The sequence below is a fragment of the Lampris incognitus genome, chromosome 15, assembly GCF_029633865.1.
Source record: "Lampris incognitus isolate fLamInc1 chromosome 15, fLamInc1.hap2, whole genome shotgun sequence".
Classification (NCBI taxonomy): Eukaryota; Metazoa; Chordata; class Actinopteri; order Lampriformes; family Lampridae; genus Lampris; species Lampris incognitus.
In genome coordinates this window covers 26,259,343-26,284,903 of record NC_079225.1, presented here as the reverse complement: position 1 = coordinate 26,284,903, position 25,561 = coordinate 26,259,343, and the positions used below count along the sequence as shown (strand labels likewise).

General features: G+C 43.5%; 1 protein-coding gene across 1 annotated transcript in view; it reads right to left on the bottom strand.

The window, feature by feature from the left end:
• Positions 1 to 25,561, bottom strand: part of snap91b (synaptosome associated protein 91b) — a 36,413-nt gene that overhangs the window by 7,895 nt on the left and 2,957 nt on the right. The window contains exons 2-15 of the mRNA XM_056295032.1: positions 16,395 to 16,537; positions 15,548 to 15,623; positions 11,167 to 11,269; positions 10,585 to 10,678; positions 10,303 to 10,414; positions 9,909 to 10,015; positions 9,672 to 9,713; positions 9,072 to 9,145; positions 4,668 to 4,680; positions 4,405 to 4,529; positions 3,453 to 3,526; positions 2,648 to 2,662; positions 1,884 to 2,054; positions 724 to 819 (exon numbers count right to left, since the gene is read on the bottom strand). Coding sequence (XP_056151007.1) covers positions 724 to 819; positions 1,884 to 2,054; positions 2,648 to 2,662; positions 3,453 to 3,526; positions 4,405 to 4,529; positions 4,668 to 4,680; positions 9,072 to 9,145; positions 9,672 to 9,713; positions 9,909 to 10,015; positions 10,303 to 10,414; positions 10,585 to 10,678; positions 11,167 to 11,269; positions 15,548 to 15,623; positions 16,395 to 16,537 — 1,245 coding nt within the window. The remainder of the gene's footprint in view (positions 1 to 723; positions 820 to 1,883; positions 2,055 to 2,647; positions 2,663 to 3,452; positions 3,527 to 4,404; positions 4,530 to 4,667; positions 4,681 to 9,071; positions 9,146 to 9,671; positions 9,714 to 9,908; positions 10,016 to 10,302; positions 10,415 to 10,584; positions 10,679 to 11,166; positions 11,270 to 15,547; positions 15,624 to 16,394; positions 16,538 to 25,561) is intronic.

Sequence of the window (25,561 nt, the reverse complement as noted above, 5' to 3'; positions counted from 1 at the left end):
TTATAGAAAATAAAAGAATATTCTCACACGAATCCAAATCCAAAGACACCACCATCGTGGAGTGAACACCAGTCGACAAGGCTCAAAATGACAACCACGGCATAGATTCCTCAGAATGAGCATAGAATATACAGAGGAAGACAAATCCAAATGAAAACACCTGGCCATGACAAGAATTATCATCCTGCTCAAACTCCCATCAGCGACGCCAAGCGCACCAACCAACCAGCAGCAACCAGGGACACTTTGCTGTCCCTCAACCGAGCCCTGAGATCAATGAAACCGTAAAATTCAGAATCACCAACAACAAAATTAACAACCACATTCACATATGCCAGCATGACCCAACTAGACACACCGACACACAATATACAGCCTACATATAATTTCATATCTTCTCATTCACAGTCACAAGTAATGTTCATCCATTCATTGTTGTTTGCTTGCCAAAACACTGCTCTCTCTCTCTCTCTCTCTCTCTCTCTCTCTCTCTCTCTCTCTCTCTCTCTCTCTCTCTCTCTCTCTCTCTCTCTCTCTCTCTCTCTCTCTCTCTCTCTCTCTCTCTCTCTCTCTCTCTCTCTCTCTCTCTCTCTCTCTCTCTCTCTCTCTCTCTCTCTCTCTCTCTCTCTCTCTCTCTCTCTCTCTCTCTCTCTCTGTCTCTCTCCTCTCTCTCTCGCTCTCTCTCAGATACACACACACACACACACACACACAGTCACCCACCAGCTCCAGTGTTGGCGGCCGGGATGGGTGTGGTGGCAGCCCCACCATCGGCTGCTGCAGAGGCCTCAGCGGTGGCAGCAGGTGCTGCAAATGCCTCTGAGGTTCACAAGAACCCCGGCATTACACCCACAGATGACAGAGAGGAAGAAAGAGAGAGCCCAGACAGAGAGAAAGATGGAAACAGACAAGATGAGGAAGTGATGAGGGGAAGGAGAAAATTCGGAAAGATAAGGTTAAGCGGAAAGTATTTGAGCTGGAACAAGAGTGCACCTGATGCTTTTGTCAGACTAAATATTCAACTTTTTCTGTTGTGGAAAATTATATCGAATCACATTTTTTTAACGAGTTCCCTTGTATGAACAAATTGGAACTTGCAAGACTGATTTGTGGTATGGACAACTGACAGGTGAACGGAGAAATGAGAGTACAGACAGGAGGCACAGCAGCATATATTTCATCTATGAAGGGTGGGATGAGTCTGAAATTCAAGTAAGAGGCAGGAACTAAATGCCTTTATATTTGGGCTGGAAAAGCTGAATATTTAAGCATCTATGGACCGTGAGCAAAGCAAGATGTCATTTACAGCTGTAGCAACGTGACAGGATTTGATAGGATTGCTTTTCACTGAGACCAAAGAAAAGCATCACCGCCTATCAAACAAGACACAAGTGGAAACGTGCGTAGCAATGTGTCTACGTGCAAAACATATGTGAGTGTGTGTGGGCTGTGCGTAACAGCATTAATTCAATGTCTGTGAGTAATATGTAAAATATCTGAGGAGGAATAATTTGTGTGCATGTGTGACTGCATACGTGTCTGTTTAACATAAATAATAAATAAGATGAATATGTGTTGCCACATATCTCAACTTCCTGCAAGAATCTTCCTGCAATCTTTTTGTGTGATAACTGACAACTGACATTGTTCTACATTCAAAGCGATGGGCACCAATGGGAAAAATCAGCATGTTACCTGACTGAAGCAAAGGTTTTGATGATACAAGTTTCTCTGCAGGATACACTTAATATACGGGGGCATTAGTATGACTGTATTCCAGTGAGCATGCAGTGGTAGATGCTATCATATCCATATGATAGGTTTTTAGGGTTGAGCTCTCCAGAGCAATTCTGTCATAGAGAATTCTCTGGAAGCCCACTGACCTCCCAACAGATCCATATTGGTGGCGCCAGGGGAGGTGGCGGCTGCCGTGCTAGAGGGAGGGGCTAGAGAGGCTCCGGGTTCTGATGCTGCGGGAGCGGGTGTGGCCGCTGCAGGGGAGGGGGCGGGCTCTGCCGTGAGGGTGGGTTCAGATAACAAGGAATCGCCCATTTCTGCAGGTACCCACGGGGCATTGAGACCCCCAAATAAAAGGTACCAAAATAAATCCCCAAAGATCCATAAGTTACCAAAATAACCAACCAATAAGTCACCGTTACGAACAAACCAATGTAGAAAAGTGTGTGGGGGGGGGGGGTCCAATTCAAACCAAAAGCCAATGAAAATATTTTAGAATTGAACAACCAATTAGGAACCAATAAAGTTAACCATTTTTAACCAAAAAACAGCCCCCATAATAAAAAAGATTAAAAAAAACATGGAGTATGTGGAGGGAGGGGAGAAGAGGAATCGGAGAGAAACAAAGAAGAGACTGAGAACAGCACTATGAGACAAACAGGTAGGCGAAATTATAGTTCATCTAAAGGTTAGCCCTCGACTTAAAACACTGATGTTGATTTCAGGTCACCTTGATTTCAGTCCAACCAAGAACGAGAAGTTCTTGGAGGAAACATTACCAACAACATAACATGTCCCAGCAACATCCCGCCTCTGGACTGCAACCAAAGTAACCTGAAGCGTAATACAAGGCTAGGGTAAACTAGACTAGGAGACTGGAAGGCAAACCGAGCCATAAGGTAAACCTTACCTGATCCAAGCAGATCTGCAGAAGCAGAAAAGAGGAATGAGAAGAAACATGTGAATTATATTCGAGATTATCAACCTCAGTCAAACAAGCCATCTGCTAATATTAGCTAATATTAGCAAGTAAGAGCTTCTACATGCCATATTATTCATTATCCAAACCGCTTATCTTTACTCAGAGTCATGGGATGCTGGAGCCTATCCCAGCAGTAATTGGGCAGCAGGCAGGGAGACACCCTGGACAGGCCACCAGGCCAACACACACACACACACACACACACACACACACACCTACGGATAATTTAGTAAGGTCAGTTCACCTGACCTACATGTCTTTGGTCTGTGGGAGGAAACCGGAGCACCCAGAGGAAACCCACGCAGACACGGAAAGAACATGCAAACTCCACACAGAGGATGACCCGGGAAGACCCCCAAGGTTGGCCTAGTCCAGGGCTCGAACCTAGGACCTTCTTGCTATGAGGTGACTGCACTAACTACTGCGCCACCGTGCCGCCATATTACTCATATTTTTACTCATATTAAGCCGTGCCATGTTGTATTACTCATGTATTAAGCACTGTTTACACATGCTCAATAAGTGTGCCCGGTCCTGTTTTTTCCAATGAAAAGCACATGCATCAGTGTAGATCATTATAGAACTGGAGCTCTAAAACTTAACATTAAACAATTTACTTTGCATTAAGCCATGCCGCTATGAAGATGGCCCATAAATTTGGGAGTACGAACATGTGTGTCATCTATGTAGCAGTTGAACAGCAGCCGGTTTGGCAAGTCAGAAGCAAACTTACCTCCCCAAGAGGTGGGGGCTGCTGACGGTGCTGAGGGGCCTGAGGAGGAGAGTGGATCCAAGTCCAGCAGAGAACTGAAGACACATTGTTAGAGAACATGAGTGAAAGAGAAATCTCGAGCCCGAAATGGAGAGCAAGACTGGAAAGTTCCCCATTAACAAATAGTCCAAGTCTGAAAAATTTGCAGTCCAATTTTTTCACATGTATTTCTTTTAGTCCCTTATTGTGGTCCAACAACTCCACAAAATCTCTGAGAGCTTACTGATGGATGCGAAAAAACGCAGAAAATCGACAGTTCCGAAAACAATTATCATTAATGAAATTTTCGCAATTGATATGTAAAATTAGTAGACAAAACATGGGATTTTGTCCAAATTTTTGGATGAAAATTTCAGATTTGATGTCCAAAGGCCTTAAGTGGCCTCTATCATGGTTGGAGACACCTTCCATATACCACTGTTGAAATTTTTGACTGGGTAGGACGAACACTGGTGCAGCAGCAAACACATTCCTACTCAAAATGGAAAAATGATTGAAACATGCTGACAATGAGGCGATGCTTCTGTTTGACAGATAATCTACCAATTCAACAATCGATATTACAGGAGAACAGAGTTTCCCATATAGTTTGATGTAGCTTGTAATACATTAGATTGCTTACACAATCTTGGGTCTGAGGGTGCCATTACTACAAGGGGTGGGAACTGTTGACTGCCGAGCTGACAGCACACAAGCGACAATGGCCGCTAAACCTTGTTTGTAGTTCTCACTGCCAGTGGGAGGGACAGATCAGTGAAATCACGGATCTCAGCTTTAACATTCCAGCTTGTGTACTTCTCCTGACCCCAGTGTGTACTTTGTCCACAGAACATACTATGACAGTTATTTCATAGTCTTCTGATTTACTGGCAGATGACATACGTGAGGTCTCACAGAGGAAATGGATGCTTACTCTTCGGCTGGCTCGGCGGCAGCGGCAGCGGCAGGACTCTCACCGGGTGGAGGCTGCAGTGTGGGGACGGCATTTGAAGATTTGGCAGGAGTTGAAGTGGGAGAAACGTTGTTTGTTGGGGACCCCTGGAAGATTTACAGGCGGACTTCTTTTAGTGACTCACTGAACAAATGAGAGGTTACAGTAAATACTGAAAGAGAAAAACTATAAAACAGGCAATAAAAAAAATCAAGTTTTCAGACCACTTTAAATGTTTATCTTACCTTTGTTGGAGACCTGAAAGAGACGAATGGCAGAAGTAATTGTAAGTACCTTTGTAAAAAGATGACTGTACGGTAGCTCCATCTAATACTGGCATTAGCGTGAGAGATTGCATCACATGTGGTCATATGAAGAGTTCTTTTCCAAAAAGATATACATGTTCAACTGATGGATAAAATATGAATCCTTTGTTTAATAGTAGCAACAATTAAGGACTGAGTCAGAAAAAGCATCCTCAAAGATGACTTTGGTGAACTACTTTTCTTTAAAAAGTGCCACAAATTGTTAATTTTTTTTTGGGGGGGGGGGGATATTTTCCCTCTTTTTCTCCCCAATTGTACCCGGCCAATTAACCCACTCTTCCGAGCCTGCTCCACACCCTCTGCCAATCCAGGGAGGGCTGCAGACTACCACATGCTTCCCCCGATACAGTCGCCAGCCGCTTCTTTGCACCTGACAGTGAGGAGTTTCGCCAGGGGGACGTAGCACGTGGGAGGACCACACTAATCCCCCAAGTTCCCCCTTCCCCCCGAACAGGCGCCCCAACTGACCAGAGGAGGTGCTAGTGCAGCGACCAGGACACGTACCCACATACGGCTTCTCACCCACAGACACGGCCAATTGTGTCTCTAGGGACGCCCGAACAAGGCGGAGCAAATTGTTAAAATTTTAATCACTCACTAAGAAGGTGGCAACACTTCATGCGGTGGCAATCTCATTTTGGAAGAGCACCCATCATATTCTGATCCGTATCAGGTGTCAGCATGTGATAATATGGTGACTAAATGTCGCAATTAGTATCACATATGGTCGCATGTCAAAACATGTGCCTCCCGAAAAGTCCACACATGTAATCACATCTACACACAGCCCCATGTCCACATGTAGAAACGGTGATGGTATGCAACACTCTTTGCCTTCCACACAAAAAAGTGAGCGTCACATCAGTGCCATTCACGCGGGAAGTGCACGTGTATTTCCCGTGAGGATTTGGTTGTAACTTCTCCTGGAGGGAAATTACCTCACAAATCACTTCAACTAGGAGGAAAAGAAACATCTACATAGTTAACCCCAACCCCAAACAAAACTCACCCTTCACTGGTGAGTCCAAATGAACATAAAAGGGAGAATAAGAAGAGAGGAAGGATTAAATGAAACAATATAAATAAAATACACTGCAGTTTGGAGCACAGTTGCTGGGACAAATTTAGGGTTGACTTTGCTCCTTGAGTTTTTGGCAGACACAACTCATGAAAATGTTGGATAATGTAAGGCACATAAGGAAGCCCCCCAGATCTGTATCTGTCAGTTTCAAGCTCACTTTTTTTTCTTTCTTTTTTTTACTCTCGCCATGCTATTCCAGCAAGTTGTCATTGCCTCTCACAGGGGTATGGTAGTCTCTGACCATGCTGTTTTCACAATCGAAATCAATTTAAAGCTGCTAAAAAAAAGATTTTTATAGTGATTCTCAATTGGATTTTTACACCTCTGACCAATATAAGCTAATGAGACCATCTGCAAGATTAGATATTGCTATAGTGATTCCAAATGCTTGTCTGTAGGTTGGATTCCAGTTGACGTCAGACAAAATGATGTACGGTACATAGCTGGAATACATGGCCACGGTTAGAGATTACATTACCTCACTGCTGTACATCTAGCAAACAGCTGTTTTTCGAAATACCACTAGCTACATCTTACACGAGGTACCGGAAGGTGAATGTATCGAGAGTCAATGTTTATGTGAAATGAAGTTGTTCTCCTGTAGAATATTACCACTTTTGTCCTCAAGGGGACACAAAGTCAATAAAAATCCGAAAAGTCTTCACAGCAGCTTCAAAATTTACCCAGTGGTTGATCTGAGTGAAGCGCCACCTCTGTACATTTTTAAGTGCGAGTTCCGTCTCAGGGTGTGTTCGCTTATGTTTGCCTTCATCTTTGGCGAACATAAACGAATCTAAGCATTCTTTGGGGAGGAATGTAAACTATTATTCACTGCTCAGGAGCCAAACACAACACATTGCCGAGACGTTGGTTTTCGACCGCACAGTTCTGGTTTTCAAATGATTTGCCAAGGTCCAGTCAGAGCAGTCAACCAGGCATCAACAAATGTCCTGTCAAAACTCAGTATTTTATATCCAGAACCAACAATGCATATGCCACTCAGTCGAAGCAAAGAATCATCTAAAGTAGTGTCTATTTTCAGAAAAGCGAGGAGGGGGTAATAGGTTATTTATTAGCGCTCACTGATCACCATCTGTTCGGAAGACACGATCACATTGTGAATAGTCTATATGTGTGCATTCAAGATGTGTTCAAACATATTATGGCAGAGATCAGATCCACTGCTTCCTCTGTACTTATTTATTTCATGAAGTGGTGGTTGTTGGTAATATTTGGATTTGGTACTGGATAAGTATATAGCAGCATCTGTTCTTATTTGGGTTATTATTCTACCATACAATTCGTTGTACAGCTATTTCTACACGGGTCTGCACTAACACTGTGTATCAAATATTTATAATTAATAATTATAGATATTTGATGATAATTATTAAATATGAGCATAGAAAGTATACCCCCAGGCTGAGTCATCCCCCATGCTCCATGACCAATTTGCAATTTGTCAAAAACATATCAAATATGCATTTTGGGAGCATATATATATATATACACTACCGTTCAAAAGTTTGGGATCACATTGAAATGTCCATATTTTTGAAGGAAAAGCACTGTACTGTTCAATGAAGATAACTTTAAACTAGTCTTAACTTTAAAGAAATACACTCTATACATTGCTAATGTGGTAAATGACTATTCTAGCTGCAAATGTCTGGTTTTTGGTGCAATATCTACATAGGTGTATAGAGGCCCATTTCAAGCAACTATCACTCCAGTGTTCTAATGGTACAATGTGTTTGCTCATTGGCTCAGAAGGCTAATTGATGATTAGAAAACCCTTGTGCAATCATGTTCACACATCTGAAAACAGTTTAGCTCGGTACAGAAGCTACAAAACTGACCTTCCTTTGAGCAGATTGAGTTTCTGGAGCATCACATTTGTGGGGTCAATTAAACGCTCAAAATGGCCAGAAAAAGAGAACTTTCATCTGAAACTCGACAGTCTATTCTTGTTCTTAGAAATGAAGGCTATTCCATGCGAGAAATTGCTAAGAAATTGAAGATTTCCTACACCGGTGTGTACTACTCCCTTCAGAGGACAGCACAAACAGGCTCTAACCAGAGTAGAAAAAGAAGTGGGAGGCCGCGTTGCACAACTGAGCAAGAAGATAAGTACATTAGAGTCTCTAGTTTGAGAAACAGACGCCTCACAGGTCCCCAACTGGCATCTTCATTAAATAGTACCCGCAAAACACCAGTGTCAACATCTACAGTGAAGAGGCGGCTGCGGGATTCTGGGCTTCAGGGCAGAGTGGCAAAGAAAAAGCCATATCTGAGACTGACCAATAAAAGAAAAAGATTAAGATGGGCAAAAGAACACAGACATTGGACAGAGGAAGACTGGAAAAAAGTGTTGTGGACGGATGAATCCAAGTTTGAGGTGTTTGGATCACAAAGAAGAACGTTTGTGAGACGCAGAACAAATGAAAAGATGCTGGAAGAATGCCTGACGCCATCTGTTAAGCATGGTGGAGGTAATGTGATGGTCTGGGGTTGCTTTGGTGCTGGTAAGGTGGGAGATTTGTACAGGGTAAAAGGGATTCTGAATAAGGAAGGCTATCACTCCATTTTGCAACGCCATGCCATACCCAGTGGACAGCGCTTGATTGGAGCCAATTTCATCCTACAACAGGACAATGACCCTAAACACACCTCCAAATTGTGCAAGAACTATTTAGAGCAGAAGCAGGCAGCTGGTATTCTATCGGTAATGGGGTGGCCAGCGCAGTCACCAGATCTGAACCCCATTGAGCTGTTGTGGGAGCAGCTTGACCGTATGGTACGCAAGAAGTGCCCATCCAACCAATCCAACTTGTGGGAGCTGCTTCTGGAAGCGTGGGGTGCAATTTCTCCAGATTACCTCAACAAATTAACAGCTAGAATGCCAAAGGTCTGCAATGCTGTAATTGCTGCAAATGGAGGATTCTTTGACGAAAGCAAAGTTTGATGTAAAAAAAATCTTATTTCAAATACAAATCATTATTTCTAACCTTGTCAATGTCTTGACTCTATTTTCTATTCATTTCACAACATATGGTGGTGAATAAGTGTGACTTTTCATGGAAAACACAAAATTGTTTGGGTGATCCCAAACTTTTGAACGGTAGTGTATATATTATGCACACATAAAGGAACTGTAGACATAAGAAATTTTTTTAATTATATAAGAGCAGAATTTGACTAAACTGGGCCTTTAAATAGAAAGTATGTGAAGTAGCTCTTACCCCTTCTTTCCACCCTTTACATCCTCCAGACCGTTCATGTGTGTTTCCAAGGATTCCAGGATACTGCTGGGATCCTGAGGAAATGGGAAACAGAGTGATAATAATGACACGTTATTTTTTAACTCCTCCCATCCAATCTGTCAGGCTGAACACTTTATTGCATGCTTTCACCCTTCAACTGTCACAGCAGCAGCAGAGAATGTGAGGAAAGAGGTACGTAAAAGTGACAAGATGGATAGTGTTAAGAACAATTTCACTTCAGTATCCCATCATGTATGATCAGCATGCCAACAGCCCATCCTGCTAACAGGCACTCTGCCAGGACACCCAGTGTTTCTATGGTTACCGGGTCCTCAAGAGGCTTAAAGGGACAGTCTTCGTCATCTGAGTCCGCTAGATCCACCACAACCCCCGGGTGGAGACACTGAGAGGGAGATTATGTTGAGTGAGACATCTGTGCTTTGTGTGTGTGTGTGTGTGTGTGTGTGTGTGTGTGTGTGTGTGCAGGTGGGTGGCTGGGAATGGGCACTTAATGGTTCTGGATTTTAAACCAGTCCCAATTTTGGAGACAAATTAAAACCAATATAAGTGATGACTTACATAGTTGATATCAGGAATATCATTTTTGTCAACTCCAACTGTCTGTTAAAACAAAACGCAGAGAAATACAACATCAAGAAACTGCATAAAACCAGTAGTTACTCTGTCCACAATAAAATCTGGAAGTATGTCGGTAAGATGTAATTTATGTCATTTGGAAAACATTTTCAATAATGAAAATTACATATGGACATAAACTTTTGATTTTGTAAACATGGATATTGGAGTTTACCATACCTCAGCCAACTTCATGAATTCTCCAATCTTAGTTGCTCTAGTTAGGAATCTCTTGTAGATCTCCAAGGCCTCCTTACACTCACTCTTCTTCATCTTGAAGTATTTCTCTGCAGGCAGCATAAAGGACAGGATTGCTATGGACCCCCAAAACTACACGTTTCATGCTCAAGAGCTAAAATATACAAAATTGCATTAATATTTAGACCTAATATGGATTCCTAGTCCTCAATTTCCAACTGTGTCAATGGGATATGTAACGCTTCAGATGACATTGTTACAATGTGCTGTGTACATCAATTTCTTGCAAGATTCATGGATTCACACATGCAATCACAGAAAACTGATGTGAATTTAAATGTTTTATGTATTGCTGAAACATCTACAGCCTGTTCACCTAATAGATTGATAACGCCGTCATTATAGGAGGCGAACAGTTTGACCAGGTCCTTGAAAAGGAGCATGAATGCAGCATTGATAATCCCATTGTTCAACTCCTTCGGATGGACCTGAGAGATAAGGGAGCAAGAGGAGATAAGAGAGATGGGATTTGAGGGTGGGGGGACAAGTTGGGGAGGTCATTAGGGGATCACCAATCATCAGTAAATAGAGACCCGAGAATAACTGCCCCATTTATCGTACATGGTATATGTTACAATAGGGCCGAGGTCAGACTCACATCAAACTCCAGCAGTGTGTCGATCTGAGTCTGCAAGACAGGCATGCCTTTCAACAGTTTCTCAGTGGTCATGGTCCTCATCACACCCTCAGCACTAAAAGGATACATCAGAGACAGTGTTAGATAGTCCTTGAGGATAAGCCGAGGCACAAGACTGGGGTATTGAACTGTATCGGCTGCATGAAAATAGATGAAGAACTCGCCCAAAAATTGACATGAGTCACAAAGATGAGATGGATTGCTGCCAGAAATTCAGAATCAGGAAAGAGGATTATGAGGAACTGATTCAGTGATTTGTGTAGCAATGCAGTTGGTAAACCGAGAACAAGATGGACGCAGGGATGGGCAACATGATCCAGAAAAGGCCAGTGTGGGTGCTCCAACCAACTAGTTACACACCTGATTCTACAAATCAAGGTGGTTAGCAAAGACTGTTGGTTGACTAAGAGAATCAGGTGTGTAACTGCTTGGTTGGAACATAGGTCTGCACCAACACCGGCCCTTTCTGAATCATGTTGCCCACCCCTGAATAGGGACAAGATGTGCTGCTGGTTAGCTTCACATCTACGATGATCTACGCACCCCTTCTTGACTTTGGTGAAGTCAAAAGCCATTTGGCGGTAGGCGAAGGCCTTCTCGTTCAGGTAGCGACCATACCGTCTGATGAATGTAGACATGTCATAGCCTGGAAAGAATAGATTACACTTGGTCATGAATTGTCCAGGAATGGCATTACAATATCCAGCTAAGCAGTCAACGGCACATTACCCAGTTGTGTGAGTTATGAACCACGGCTAAATGCACCAATCACAATGAAACCTTTCCTTTCCTTTTTTCTTTTTGTACTCTGGGCCCTGGAAAATATATGTCAAATTTCATGAAATTGAAAGGAGTGGAACTTGTAATACTCTTACATTCAATCTCGAAATACTTTTGCAGACAGTTCCTTAACTCATCTCAGTCAAGTTTTCTGACAACTGGACAAACACTTATGAGAGCATAGATTTTTTTTTTCTTATGGATCACACCTTTATATTGCCTCTTTTGGGCTATATGGTTCAAGGCCTAAATTCACTTTTCTCTCACAGCCTAATGCCCACCTCTGTTGAAGAGATCTGTCATGGACACACAATTAAAGAAATAAACAGACACAAATAGACACACACAAAAATGTAACTCAGTGAAGGTGGGATGTGTAAAATTATGCATACTGCAAATATATTGAAAATCTACAAAACCACCGTGAAGAATCTCAGCACCCAGGTGGATGGCATTAAAAAGAAAATAAACTGGCGTGCAGGTAGCGTAGCGGTCTATTCCGTTGCCAACCGGTTTGAATCCCCGTGTTACCTCCAGCTTGGTTGGACATCCCTACGAACAAAATTGGCCATGTCTGCGAGTGGGAAGCTGGATGTGGGTATGTGTCCTGGTCGCTATACTAGCGCATCCTCTGGTCGGTCGGGGTGCCTGTTCAGGGGGAGGGGGGAACAGGGGGGAATAGCGTGATCCTTCCACGCGCTATGTCCCTCTGGTGAAACTCCTCACTGTCAGGTGAAAAAAAGCGGCTGGCAATTCCACATGTATCGGAGGAGGCATGTGGTAGTCTGCAGCCCTCCCATGATTGGCAGAGGGGGTGGAGCAGCAACCAGGATGGCTCAGAAGAGTGGGGTAATTGGCTGGGTACAATTGGGGAGTAAAAGGGAAAAAAATCCAAAAAAAAAATTCAGAAAATAAACTGATGAAAGAGACTGTCTTGGATGTAAAAACGATATGTATGCATGACAACTCCATTTTTTTCTGGGCTCCCCAAGAGCACCATGAGAGCCCAGAAAAGATGGTGAAAAATCTTATCCTCTCCGCACTGAAACTTCTGATGGACACCGTGAACCAGATCACCTTCCACTGGGTCCACCGACTGGGAAACCGCATGGAAATCCGACCCTGGTCCATTATTACCAAATTTGAATATTTCCAGCAAAAGCATCTGGTCAAGAGCAGAAGCTGAAGGGAAACAAGTTTGGACTTAACTGGCAATTCCCCAGGAGAACGAGAGGTCCTGTACCCCATCCAGAAAGAGAACAGGCAGAAGGGTAAACAGGTATCGCTGGGGGTGGACAAACTATATGTAGACGGTCAATTGTTCCGTGATGCCTCCACCACACCCTGGTTAATGTGAGTGCTATGGTAACCGATGCAGAAAAACAACTAGCAAATAACAAATAACTGTCAGGATTGCTAATATTGCGCACCCTCCCGACCTCTCTTCTCTAATCCTTTTTTCCAAACCCCTCTCCACTCTCTATTTACTGTCCCACCGTATGTCTGACTTTCAATTGTCTTTTTGTCTGTCTACATATGTATCTGTTCTATGTGTAGATATGCATGCCCTCACCCTCATTAGGACCCTTTAGCCAATCACAATGGCGTTTATTAAGCTTGTTGATTGGAACATGAGGGGCATAGGCCACCAGCTAAACATAGTAAAATCCCAAGTCATCTCTCTAGGATGAATCCCTCCTTCTGTTTACTATAGGAAACCCATCTCACTGCATCTGAGCACCTCAAACTTCAGCTAAATGGGTTAATCAGATCTTTGCTACATCATAAAACTCTAAAAAATGAGGTCTTTCTGCATCACTTAATAAAAGCATCCTTGCATCAGAATAATACCACCATCTCTGACACAGAAGGGTGCGACACCATTATTAATGGAAGTATAGGAAACACAAAATTAACCATAGCTAGTGTTTATGGCCCCAGTGAGGATGCCCAAATTTTTTCACACCAAATTTTCAAAACTCATGGAATTTACAGACTCAAATATTATAGTAGGGGAGACTTTAACACAGTATTCGATCCAAATTCAGATAGCTCACAAACTCGAGATAATCACAAGACCTGGCAGTCTTCTGAAGTTACAAAACAATATATGAAGATATTGAACCTAACACTGACCTTACCCTAACCTTAACTGATAGCTAATCTTAACCTAACCCACAACCTCATCCCACAACTGTCGTTTTTCCTCGAGTCGCAAAGGCACGACAGCACAACAACATGATTGGTCAGTTGTAACAATGGTCCTGAAGCAACATTATAATTGTGATGTTGTAGGGACAACACCAACACAGCAATATCTGATACACCATGAGTGACTCAGGCCTTTTATGCCTAGATGACTCATACCTCCACTCCCCGCCATTTTAACTCCATACACGACACAAGCACACAATAAGGACTAAGACTACAATTATGGGCAAGTCTGTGTGGGTGGGTGGTTGGCCGGAACAGGTGGATTGCTGTGTCCTCGGTACTGGGTGGTGTCCGTCCTGCTGTGTTTCGGCAGGGCTGCGCTGAGTGATGCCACGTGCTTTCCCGGGCCCCTGGGTAGTGGCTTGTCATTATAGGTGTGGGCTGCGATGCGGGGGAGGGGGGGGCAGCTGTAGGACTTGCTCCTGGTGTGTGGCTTTTTTGTGGAGGGCACTGCGGGGGATGGTGGGGGAACCGCATGCCTGGCTGTCTGTGAGTGCTAGCGGGGCCCTGTCCGCCTCAGGGGGACGGGGGTGGGGTCGCCGTCAAGTGATATGGTTACATGGGTGTGTGCTCTGTGTGTGTGGCCGGGGGGGGGGGCATCTAGCTGGCAGCGATGTAATGGGCTTTGCCCCTCGGTTGGACATGGATGGGCATGCCTTCCCCCTCTCTGCCTGCCTGCTGTGTGGGCGGTCCGTCGAGCTGTTGGTCGCTGGGCCTGGCTCCGGGCTGATGGTCTGTGCTTGCTGTCCACAGCTCAGGTCCCATACCTGCGGTTGCGTCCTGTGACTGTGCCTGAGGGTTGGCAGTGGGGGTGTGCCTCAGGGGTGCAGACCTGGCTTGTACCTTTGGTGACTGGCTTGTGCTCTTTGGGGGCATGCGGGGCTGTTGCTCTGCGGGCTCCTGGCCCCCCTGTTGGCTCAATGTTCCTCTGGGGTTGCAGTGCTTTTTGGCCTGTGGGTGGCTGCAGAACCTGTCTGCACCCTGAAGGCATTATGATAAGTTGCGGATCTCAGACACCAGAATTTACTGGGGCTAAACACAGGTGGACACTTCATATATGCATACTGCTAGCATCTGCCTCACACACTCCCTGGAACACTCTCTTAATATTTTCTTCCCCTTTTTTCCAGTCTTCTCCTTTATCGCCATAACTGCTAACCTAAACTGATTTAATTGAGTTTTGTTGAACACATTAACATCTGTTTCTATGTCTGTGTCTTATCAGATACATGTAGTCAGTTTTCGTTTCTGAGTCTCATTGTTTCTACTTGTGGTGATTGTCCTCCTATTGGAGAAGCGATGTTGACTGGTTGTTTAGCGGATCAAACATGCTGAAGAGGAGGGCCGGTGGCAGCTGTAAATGTATGACAAAAACCCTGTGCTCTTATCATCCAAAGGACAGAGTTATTATAAGCTAATAATTAATACAGATTGCCTTTGCGGGTGGAGAACCTGAACTCCACTTGCAGATTAACTCTGTCTAGGACACATTGGCATGCAAATTCCCTGCGCTGTATGCCAAACCTGCTGACAGCTCAAGTAAAAAATACAAAAAAATCTACACAAGAGGAGGAAGTGGGGCTAAATATTTGTTTCTTTGAAAATAGGATACCGATAAGAACAAGGAAAAGTCTTATGTCTGTGTGTAACATTTATGTGTGTATTTATATGTGTGTTCATGCGGGTGTGCCTATGTACAGCATGTGATGTGAGTATGTTTGCAATTTGGCCAATATGCATCTACGGATGGCCATGTCCAGTCCTGTTTATAATTTTGTCTTAACACCTCTCTTGGTTGTTTCTCTGTGCCTTTCCAGACTCTTACAGCTGGGGTTATAGTATATACCAATGTCCCCATCTTGAAAGCGGTCCATCCCATCTCTGCTCACATGTACAAATGCAGACATGCACATATACAGCATATACTTACCATGAGAGCCAGTTTTGTCAATAAAGTTGCTGAGGTTGAACAGAGAGGTCCTAGAGGCCAAGTACTGAATGAACCTCTATGGAGAAGAGAAATACAATACATGAACTTTTACAATGCAATGGAGGGGAAAAAATTTAATTACAGTTGATGTCGAAACAAAACAGACAAGGAAACCCAGTTGCACCTTCAGATAAGATTGTGTTTGTTGAAGCTGTAAAAGTATAAGACCTGCAAATTATGACTAATCTTGCAGCACAGCGATGCATTGACAGCCATTTTAAAACATTTCATGGGTCTAGTTTCAGGGTTGGCTGCTTACACACTGCGCCCTCGGGACAGATTACACTTCATTTATCTCACAAATTGTGGTTAAAACCTCAAGTGCTCAAATGCACCATCTCCTTTATGTCTTTTTAGCTCACAGTTGATTCCCCTTATTTATATGTACAGAGCAAGTCTATTTTAACAGCATTAAAAGTAATCTTAACTGCACTCCAAAGACAGTTTCTGCCCTTCATAGTGGTAACCATGCATTTTATAATCCATTATTAATACTGTCATCCCAGTAGTTGATATGTTCCTGAAACACATCCCTATCAAGTAGGAATAAAAGAGTTATACACTGATCCTAACTGGCAAATTGGAGCAGACGGAGCAATAATTTGGCAAATACCCAACACACAGCTATTGTTTATCCCCCAAAACACTATATCAAGCATGCTGAAATAGCCCTTAATCATCCTGCATATGAATATGATCCACATCCCCTGAATAAAACTGGTTACTAAATGATGCTCGACTGAACTGAGTCAGACCTGACTAGACCACACTGGTCCCAACCACTAACCTCATTTCCATGGACACACATGTGATGAGTGGTGACAAGGGCCTTGAAGACGACCACCCAGCTGGCGTTGGTGGCTCTCTCAAACAGCGTGTCTGCCATCTGAGGGATGTTCACATTGGTGGCATTGGTGGCCGATACCAAATCTGCAACACATCCATGGAGGAGTGAGTTACCACTCCCAGGTTGGTCAGACCTGGTTGAACTGATTGCTACACCCTGATGAAGTTTTGATTCAATATTTGGGGGTATGAAAAAAAGTCTCCTTCCTTTTAAGATTGGTGTTTGAACTCTCCATTCACGAGTTATTTCTGAAGTTCTGTGTAAATGCTGAAGCCAACTCAGTCAAAGGAAATAATTTACACACCAATGAGGCTCTCTAGCCGAAAGGTAGATGTAATAAAGTGAATGTCTTGAAAGGACATCTGTGGTTCAACAAGGACCAGCTCACATCGCACATCGTCTCACACACACGCACGCGCGTACACACACAGGCATGCACACGCATGCACGCACACACACATGTTGGCATGCACACACACACACACACACACACACACACACACACACACACACACACAAGATGAGAGTGCAGAGAGAAGAAACTGCTTTGTCATCACTGAGCGCCAATAGCCGGAAATCAGACCGTCAGGCAGACATGGACTTGACTCACAGAACGAGCCCCATCTTCACAACCTCTTCTCCACTCATACTACATAAGCCCAAAGAGACAAGAAAAATAGACGGACAGACAGACAGAGAGAGGGAGGAAGGGAGAGAGAGGAAGGGAGGGAAATACAATGAGTGAAAGAGTCCAACAGAGAGAGCAAGAAAGAGAGCGACAGGAAGGGTATCCACGAGTTTCCTGAGGGGGTCACTGGAGAAACGATTATGGGTAATACTTCCGGTGTTCGGCGGAAGCAGTATTACAAACCAGCGGCAGATTTGGCTGAAGAAGTGTTAGCTATTGCTGTTCGTGTTTAAAAAAAAAGACAATAAAAGTTGCTAACCTACGTATAAAATGTCGTTAAGGAGCTCGGGGACATGTGCTGTTCGTGGTTGTACGTACAACCAGACAAAACTTAATGAGTGGCTTAAACGGGAGTGCTTCGACCATGAGCCTAAAACTAAATCAGACAGTTCCTGTCAGTGATGGTACACGTTCCACTGCCTCCCACAAGACGAGGCAAAACGAAATTGGCTAAAGAACTTAAATTTAATAAAGCCCCATCAAACTCTTTGTTTGCTCGTTTCACTTTGTTGATAAGAATATCAACAAAGTGATAAGCCAACGCTGGATAACCCTTACCCAACACTTTTTCTGGGTTACGAGAGGCCACCTGAGAAGAAGAGTAAGTTAACATGATGTCGACTAGTTTGCTAGCTTTGTATATTACACCACATTTTTTCAGTTTTCAGAATCTGACTATCCCTGGCTATTCTTAACTTAAGCTTTGTTTTTAAAAACATTATTAGTGTAAGAAAAACCTATCTGCCATGGTAACAGGCAGGTGACATGAATTTTTTTACTTGCCACAGACATTTAATGTTACCCTTTATTTGGCAGGGGCTAATTTCATTACCTGTTTTAACCAACAGATACAGAATATTTATTTTGAAAATATTAAACCTGGGCTATGTATCCCGATGTCTATGTGCAAGTTAGATTCCAATTAGCCAACCCTAGTCCCCCATACAACACCTACTTAGATTGGTTTAGCCCTACATCCAGCCCTACATTCTTCCTCATACCAGAATTCCACTTCCTCTACTCATCAGTGCATGACATCCCTGTCTTGCCCTGCCTGACTGCACCCTCAACCTACATTGAATGAAATAACCTTAGTTCATTATCAAACAGTGGGGGAAGAAGTACTCAGATCATTTGCTAAAGTAAAAGCAGCAATACCACAGTATAACAATACTCCATTGCAAGTAAAAGTTCTGCATTCGAAATTCAAAATGTACAAGTACAGAATTATCAGCAACAAAATGCACTTAAAGAATCAAATGTAAAAGTACTCAATAATGCATAGTTGCTACTGTCAGTTGTATTATATTGTTATTGAATCATATTGATGCATTAATATGTAAGAAGTAGGCAACTTTAATGTTGTAGTTGGTCGAGGTGGCACTAAGTATAGTATAGTATGGTATGGTATAGTATAGTATAGTATAAAATGTAAATACTCAAGTAAAGCATAAGTACCTCAAAATTGTGCTCAAGCACAATACTTGACTAAATGTACATAGTTAGCTGTGAGATTTGAGGTTGTGTGCCACAACAACAACAAAAACAACAGCAACAACAACATCTTAAGCAGTGAATTAATTGAAGTACAGTACAATTTTCGGTTCAGTAAATTTATTTGTAAAAATATCCCAATAAAATCAAATTTTTGCATGTCTTTTCATTGTTTTACTGACCTTCCACAGAATTGCTGCTGCATGACTACAAGAGCGTCCTGGCCGTGCAATATCTGAGCAACCCGCTGTCTGTATGTCACCTGTCACTGATGCTAGCACCCAAGGCTTATGATGAGATACGTGCAGGCTCTGATTCGGCTCTATGACTGCTTTTAGGCAGACAAAGTCGTTTCCAACATCCTTAAATAATACTCGGCCGACTTTATTGCTGTGTAGATACTGGCACGCCTCCGAGCTTTTTAATTTGCTCATTGCCTTACCGTCACAGGCAACGGACTCAACAGAATAGCTAAAATGCTAGCGTACGTGATACGAGGCCACTTCTTCACGTCATCTTCCCAACCATCTGTTACGGACGGCAAAGGCATTCTTATGTCCCCCTGTTTGAGCTCCGTGAGGTTGTGTTCCCACATCATTAGCTAATTTGGCTGGCTAGAGCTTCGTGAATGAATGAGATGCCGTACAAATCGAAGACGGTTAGCGTACCGTTACCATGGAAAACATCGGTTCCGGTTCAGTGACGGGTCGCGCCGGACGTCGCGCCCATAATTCAGGCAAGGTATCATGGGGGCTAGGAATAAGGTGGCTAGCAAAGAAATGGCAAGAGTGAAAAAGAGACACTTGAGTATGTAAATATTTCAAATCATTTCAAATCTGGTCATTCAGCAAATTGTTGAGGATTATGCAGCCAACTAGATTTCCTGACGTGCAACAGTGTGGAAAACAACGTTATGACTATGCAATAAAACATGGCAACAGAGACGGGCATTTTCAATTAAATTGTTGTAGGAATAATGAGAAATTAAGAATCACTAGAAATGTATTTCATTTTGAAACCAAGTAAAATAGCCGAAAGCTGCAAAAGAAAAAAATAGATACTGTAACTGTACGAACACGGATGTGTTGACTCGCTAGCCTACGAGTGGCTAACCATGTGCCATGGAGAGCCCTGTGTATGCAGTTTTCATTCCAGCCGGACTCCACACCAGGTGATTTCACTGATTAGCAACCCTTCAACCAGAGGAAGAATGTATCAGTGAAATCACCTGGTGTGGAGTCGGGTTGGAATTAAAACCTGCGTACACATGGCTCTCCATAGCACATTATTAGCCACCACTGCACTAGCCCATTGGCTACGGTCCGGTTAGCGTGGTTAGCGCTGTCGCCCGTGGTGCAGGGAACTCAGATTCGATCCCACCTGCTCCCTGAAATCACGCTACAATACCACAAGTGAAACTTTCAACATGTTAACCTTTATTTTGGGGGGGGGGTTAACACCCTTTTTTCCTGCCCAGTTGTTCTTGGCTAATTACCCCCACTCTTCCGAGACGTCCCGGTCGCTGCTCCACCCCCTCTGCCGATTCGAGGAGGGCTGCAGACTACCACATGCCACCTCCGATACATGCGGAGTCGCCAGCCGCTTCTTTTCACCTGACAGTGAGGAGTTTCGCCAGGGGTAGCACGTGGGAGGATCACGCTATTCCCCCCAGTTCCCCCGAACAGGCGCCCTAACCGACCAGAGGAGGCGCTAGTGCAGCGACCAGGACACATACCCACATCCGGCTTCCCACCCACAGACACGGCCAATTGTCTCTGTAGGGACGCCCGACCAAGCTGGAGGTAACACGGGGATTCGAACCACCGATCCTCGTGTTGGTAGGCAGCTGAATAGACTGCTACGCTATTTTGGGGGCTTTTTAAAATAGAATGTAGTAAGGATGGCCCAGTCCATGCAGACCTGCTTAGTCCACTAACACTGACAGCCGTTTTATCCGACAGTACGGATAAAACTGCGTGTAGCTGAATAACTCACAACAAAGGAGGGCAGCTCATACTGGCAGCCACCTGGGACAATGAAGGCTGTTATATCGACCAGACCTTGGCTGTGCCTGAAATACAACTGAAGACCAGCCTGCAGCTACAGCAGATGGAAATACAACAAGGTAATGAGGGAGGGGCAGGAGGCAAGAGCAACAGAGAGCAACCGACAGAAAAGCGCAGACATGATAATGAGCACAGGTATGTGTAGTGTAACAAATCTAGCCTGAGATGGATTGACCATTGGGTGGGGCAGTAAGACAGGAAAAGGAAATGGGGGTTGTTCAATGTCATAAAAGGATGACAGGCTGAGGGGGATAGAGGGATGGGGGTGGTAGGGGCTTTGTTTGGCCGATTTTTACTAATCACTGGTGAGGGGTCTGCCTCGGTGGTGGCCTTACTGCCCTTCCCCCTTCAGCGTAAACACACACATGCATGCACACACACATGCACGTACTCTGTTGACCCTACATTCCCAATATTATTATCCCATGTGTACATAACACCACATACCCATTATCAGCTTTTGAGAGCTGTGTTGTAGCTACTGTTGTTGATGTAACTGGTTATGGTGAAATGATTGTGTCATAATGAAGGGATTATCTCTCCAGACGTTCCTGTTATGGGACTGGATAATGAGCCAAACTACAAATCAATATGAAGGTAAAACGCGAACAAATGCATTATTTCTGCCTAATACATGTTTTGTCTATTTTCTGCGACTCACTGTAGCAATCATTTCTTCTCGTTTATTTATTATTATTTATTATTTGCATTTGCATTTGATTTAAAATGGCCAACTTTCTGTTCCTCTCAAATCAGGTCAATTCTTCCCGCAGCCTCCAGGTCTCTGCCCACCTATTCTCTTCTCGTTGCATCATTCATCATTGATCAGAGTGAAATGGATGAAAAAGGATGACCTCTGCAGCCATTTCAAATGTTGCACGAACGCACATGCAAATGCGCGCACAACAAAAATATGCAAGTGCATCTACACACTCATGCAAAGAGTGACCACCGTGGCTAAAACACGATTACATAACTCGTGTCACAGGCATGGCTGCCGTACAAGTTAGCGCTCATGCTCACACAGTGCACACAGAACCATATCCAGTCGTGATTTCAGTCCTTTCACTCATTCTATGCTGAGCATGTGTGTGGCTATCTCCTCACATTTATTTGTCATCGTGCAATTACGAACCACATGGGCCATTACAGTACGTAGGCTATAATTCGTGCCGTCTCTTGTTGGAGCGCTATTTTCACTTGACACAAACACACACTGACACACTGGAAAAGCAAACTGGTGCTGAGATTGTGTGCATGTGTATCTGTATGTGAGCGTGAGTGTGAGTGTATGTGTGTCTAATAAGGATAGGCTGATCTAAATAAAGACTCTTACAGTAATCCACAGTTGTCAGAAGAGCTATAAGAATAAACAGTTTGGGAAGGGCCGCCTGAAGCTATTGTATAGGTGTAGCCTGCGAGCGTGTTTGCATATCTATCTGTGTTCACTGTGTGTGGGTGAGTGCATGTGCGTGCATGTATGTATTTATTTTCAGCTGTATGCTCTGACTGTGGCCCTCGTCGAACCCCAACCAGTCTGTAGGGTTAAAGGTATAAGAATAGCCCAGGTTAAATAAACCAGAAGCGAGAATGGGGTTGCATGGGGCCTCGGAGGTGACACAGAGGATTTTTTCTTTTCTTTTGTGGCCACAAAATAGTAATGCATGTCTTATTCCGTGGCCACGAGTTAGCTTTAAATAGGTTTAGTAAAACATTTTGGGGGCTAGGAATGACGATGTCACGTCCATGACCAGCATGCCCAGCGCGGGATTGCGCACCCGCTTTTGACAACGAGTCAGTGACCCACGTTCATTTCTCTATCATCTGCACTCTTTCGTAAATCGTTTGTAAGGTAATTTATATGATATTGTGTTGTTAATTGTTTAGCTGCCTAATTTCTAAATCTGCTGGTGAGAGCAATCAGCACTCGAGGTGCAAGGCATGGTTGTGACATCATCAATCCGCACCCTCAACATTTTTACTAAAATTATTTGAAACTTATCCGTGGCCACGAAATAAGTATTTGTGATCTCAGATAGATTTGAACCCATTATCTTGGTGTTAATGAGATTGCGCTCATTCACTTGAACTTCCACAGATTATCTGCTCTCTAGAAATTCTCACATCACATTTTTCCTTTTTGCCCTCATTGTCAAATCTAATTGTCCCTAGACACAACTGTGTGAGCCTGCATAGCAAATTCCATCAAACGTTTCCCCAAAAGAGAGGATTAAGACAAACGCCCCTAATGTTCTTGTGACACGGGAAATCAGACCTATAGAGGTTAAAACAGGGGAATAAAAAAACTGACACTCACTCACTCACTCACTCACTCACTCACTCACTCACTCTCTCTCTCTCTCTCTATATATATACACTACCGTTCAAAAGTTTGGGATCACCCAAACAATTTTGTGTTTTCCATGAAAAGTCACACTTATTCACCACCATATGTTGTGAAATGAATAGAAAATAGAGTCAAGACATTGACAAGGTTAGAAATAATGATTTGTATTTGAAATAAGATTTTTTTTACATCAAACTTTGCTTTCGTCAAAGAATCCTCCATTTGCAGCAATTACAGCATTGCAGACCTTTGGCATTCTAGCTGTTAATTTGTTGAGGTAATCTGGAGAAATTGCACCCCACGCTTCCAGAAGCAGCTCCCACAAGTTGGATTGGTTGGATGGGCACTTCTTGCGTACCATACGGTCAAGCTGCTCCCACAACAGCTCAATGGGGTTCAGATCTGGTGACTGCGCTGGCCACCCCATTACCGATAGAATACCAGCTGCCTGCTTCTGCTCTAAATAGTTCTTGCACAATTTGGAGGTGTGTTTAGGGTCATTGTCCTGTTGTAGGATGAAATTGGCTCCAATCAAGCGCTGTCCACTGGGTATGGCATGGCGCTGCAAAATGGAGTGATAGCCTTCCTTATTCAGAATCCCTTTTACCCTGTACAAATCTCCCACCTTACCAGCACCAAAGCAACCCCAGACCATCACATTACCTCCACCATGCTTAACAGATGGCGTCAGGCATTCTTCCAGCATCTTTTCATTTGTTCTGCGTCTCACAAACGTTCTTCTTTGTGATCCAAACACCTCAAACTTGGATTCATCCGTCCACAACACTTTTTTCCAGTCTTCCTCTGTCCAATGTCTGTGTTCTTTTGCCCATCTTAATCTTTTTCTTTTATTGGTCAGTCTCAGATATGGCTTTTTCTTTGCCACTCTGCCCTGAAGCCCAGAATCCCGCAGCCGCCTCTTCACTGTAGATGTTGACACTGGTGTTTTGCGGGTACTATTTAATGAAGATGCCAGTTGGGGACCTGTGAGGCGTCTGTTTCTCAAACTAGAGACTCTAATGTACTTATCTTCTTGCTCAGTTGTGCAACGCGGCCTCCCACTTCTTTTTCTACTCTGGTTAGAGCCTGTTTGTGCTGTCCTCTGAAGGGAGTAGTACACACCGGTGTAGGAAATCTTCAATTTCTTAGCAATTTCTCGCATGGAATAGCCTTCATTTCTAAGAACAAGAATAGACTGTCGAGTTTCAGATGAAAGTTCTCTTTTTCTGGCCATTTTGAGCGTTTAATTGACCCCACAAATGTGATGCTCCAGAAACTCAATCTGCTCAAAGGAAGGTCAGTTTTGTAGCTTCTGTAATGAGCTAAACTGTTTTCAGATGTGTGAACATGATTGCACAAGGGTTTTCTAATCATCAATTAGCCTTCTGAGCCAATGAGCAAACACATTGTACCATTAGAACACTGGAGTGATAGTTGCTTGAAATGGGCCTCTATACACCTATGTAGATATTGCACCAAAAACCAGACATTTGCAGCTAGAATAGTCATTTACCACATTAGCAATGTATAGAGTGTATTTCTTTAAAGTTAAGACTAGTTTAAAGTTATCTTCATTGAAAAGTACAGTGCTTTTCCTTCAAAAATATGGACATTTCAATGTGATCCCAAACTTTTGAACGGTAGTGTATATATATATGTATGTATGTATGTATATACATATATATATAGAGAGAGAGAGTGAGTGAGAGAGATGGTTTATACTAATTATGTGTATTGCAACTGCATTTTTTTAATGCAACACATATTTCAGATAGAAGAAATATCAGAGGATCACACCCATGACTAGGGGAAATTTCAATGCAATTCCCATTAGTACTCCCAACTAATTATTGCTTTCCCCTTTGAGGCTCTGGAAATGAATATAGCACATTTTATGACCAGAAGCTATATTCTGCCACCTGGAATATATTTTTCTTTTTGACTCTGGAAGACACAAACTTGTCAGAGTTTCTCAGATTCATGCCATATTGGAAAACGACCAAAATAAAAACTTGTTTTGTAAATTTATTGCTCAATACTGCACTTGGAGCCAACCAACAGGCATCGAACACTGGCCTTATGTCTATTCTCTGGAAGTGACAGCACTCTCTTTCTCCCTCTACCTTCCACAGTCTCCTCAGCATCGTCAATCTGTTTCCGTGACAACCGCACTGCACCCGTCCCAGGGTTCATAAGCTGTGTCGCTATGACAAAGGAAGACAGCGCCAGCAAGGAATAAGGGGTGCAGGAAAAGTCAAACCTGGACATATTCGATGATATCAAAGATGGTCTGGATAATGAATGACTGGGATCTGCGTACATCCATTCATTTTCTTTGTCAGGGTCACGAGAGGCTAGTGGCTTAATCCAAACACACTTCAGGCAGAAGGCAGGGAGACGCCCCGGGCGGGTTGCCAGTCCGTTGCATGGTCAACACATTGACACACAATTATTCACTCTCTAAGCCGTACCTACGGGCCATCTAGAGTCTCCAATTCAGCTAACATGGACA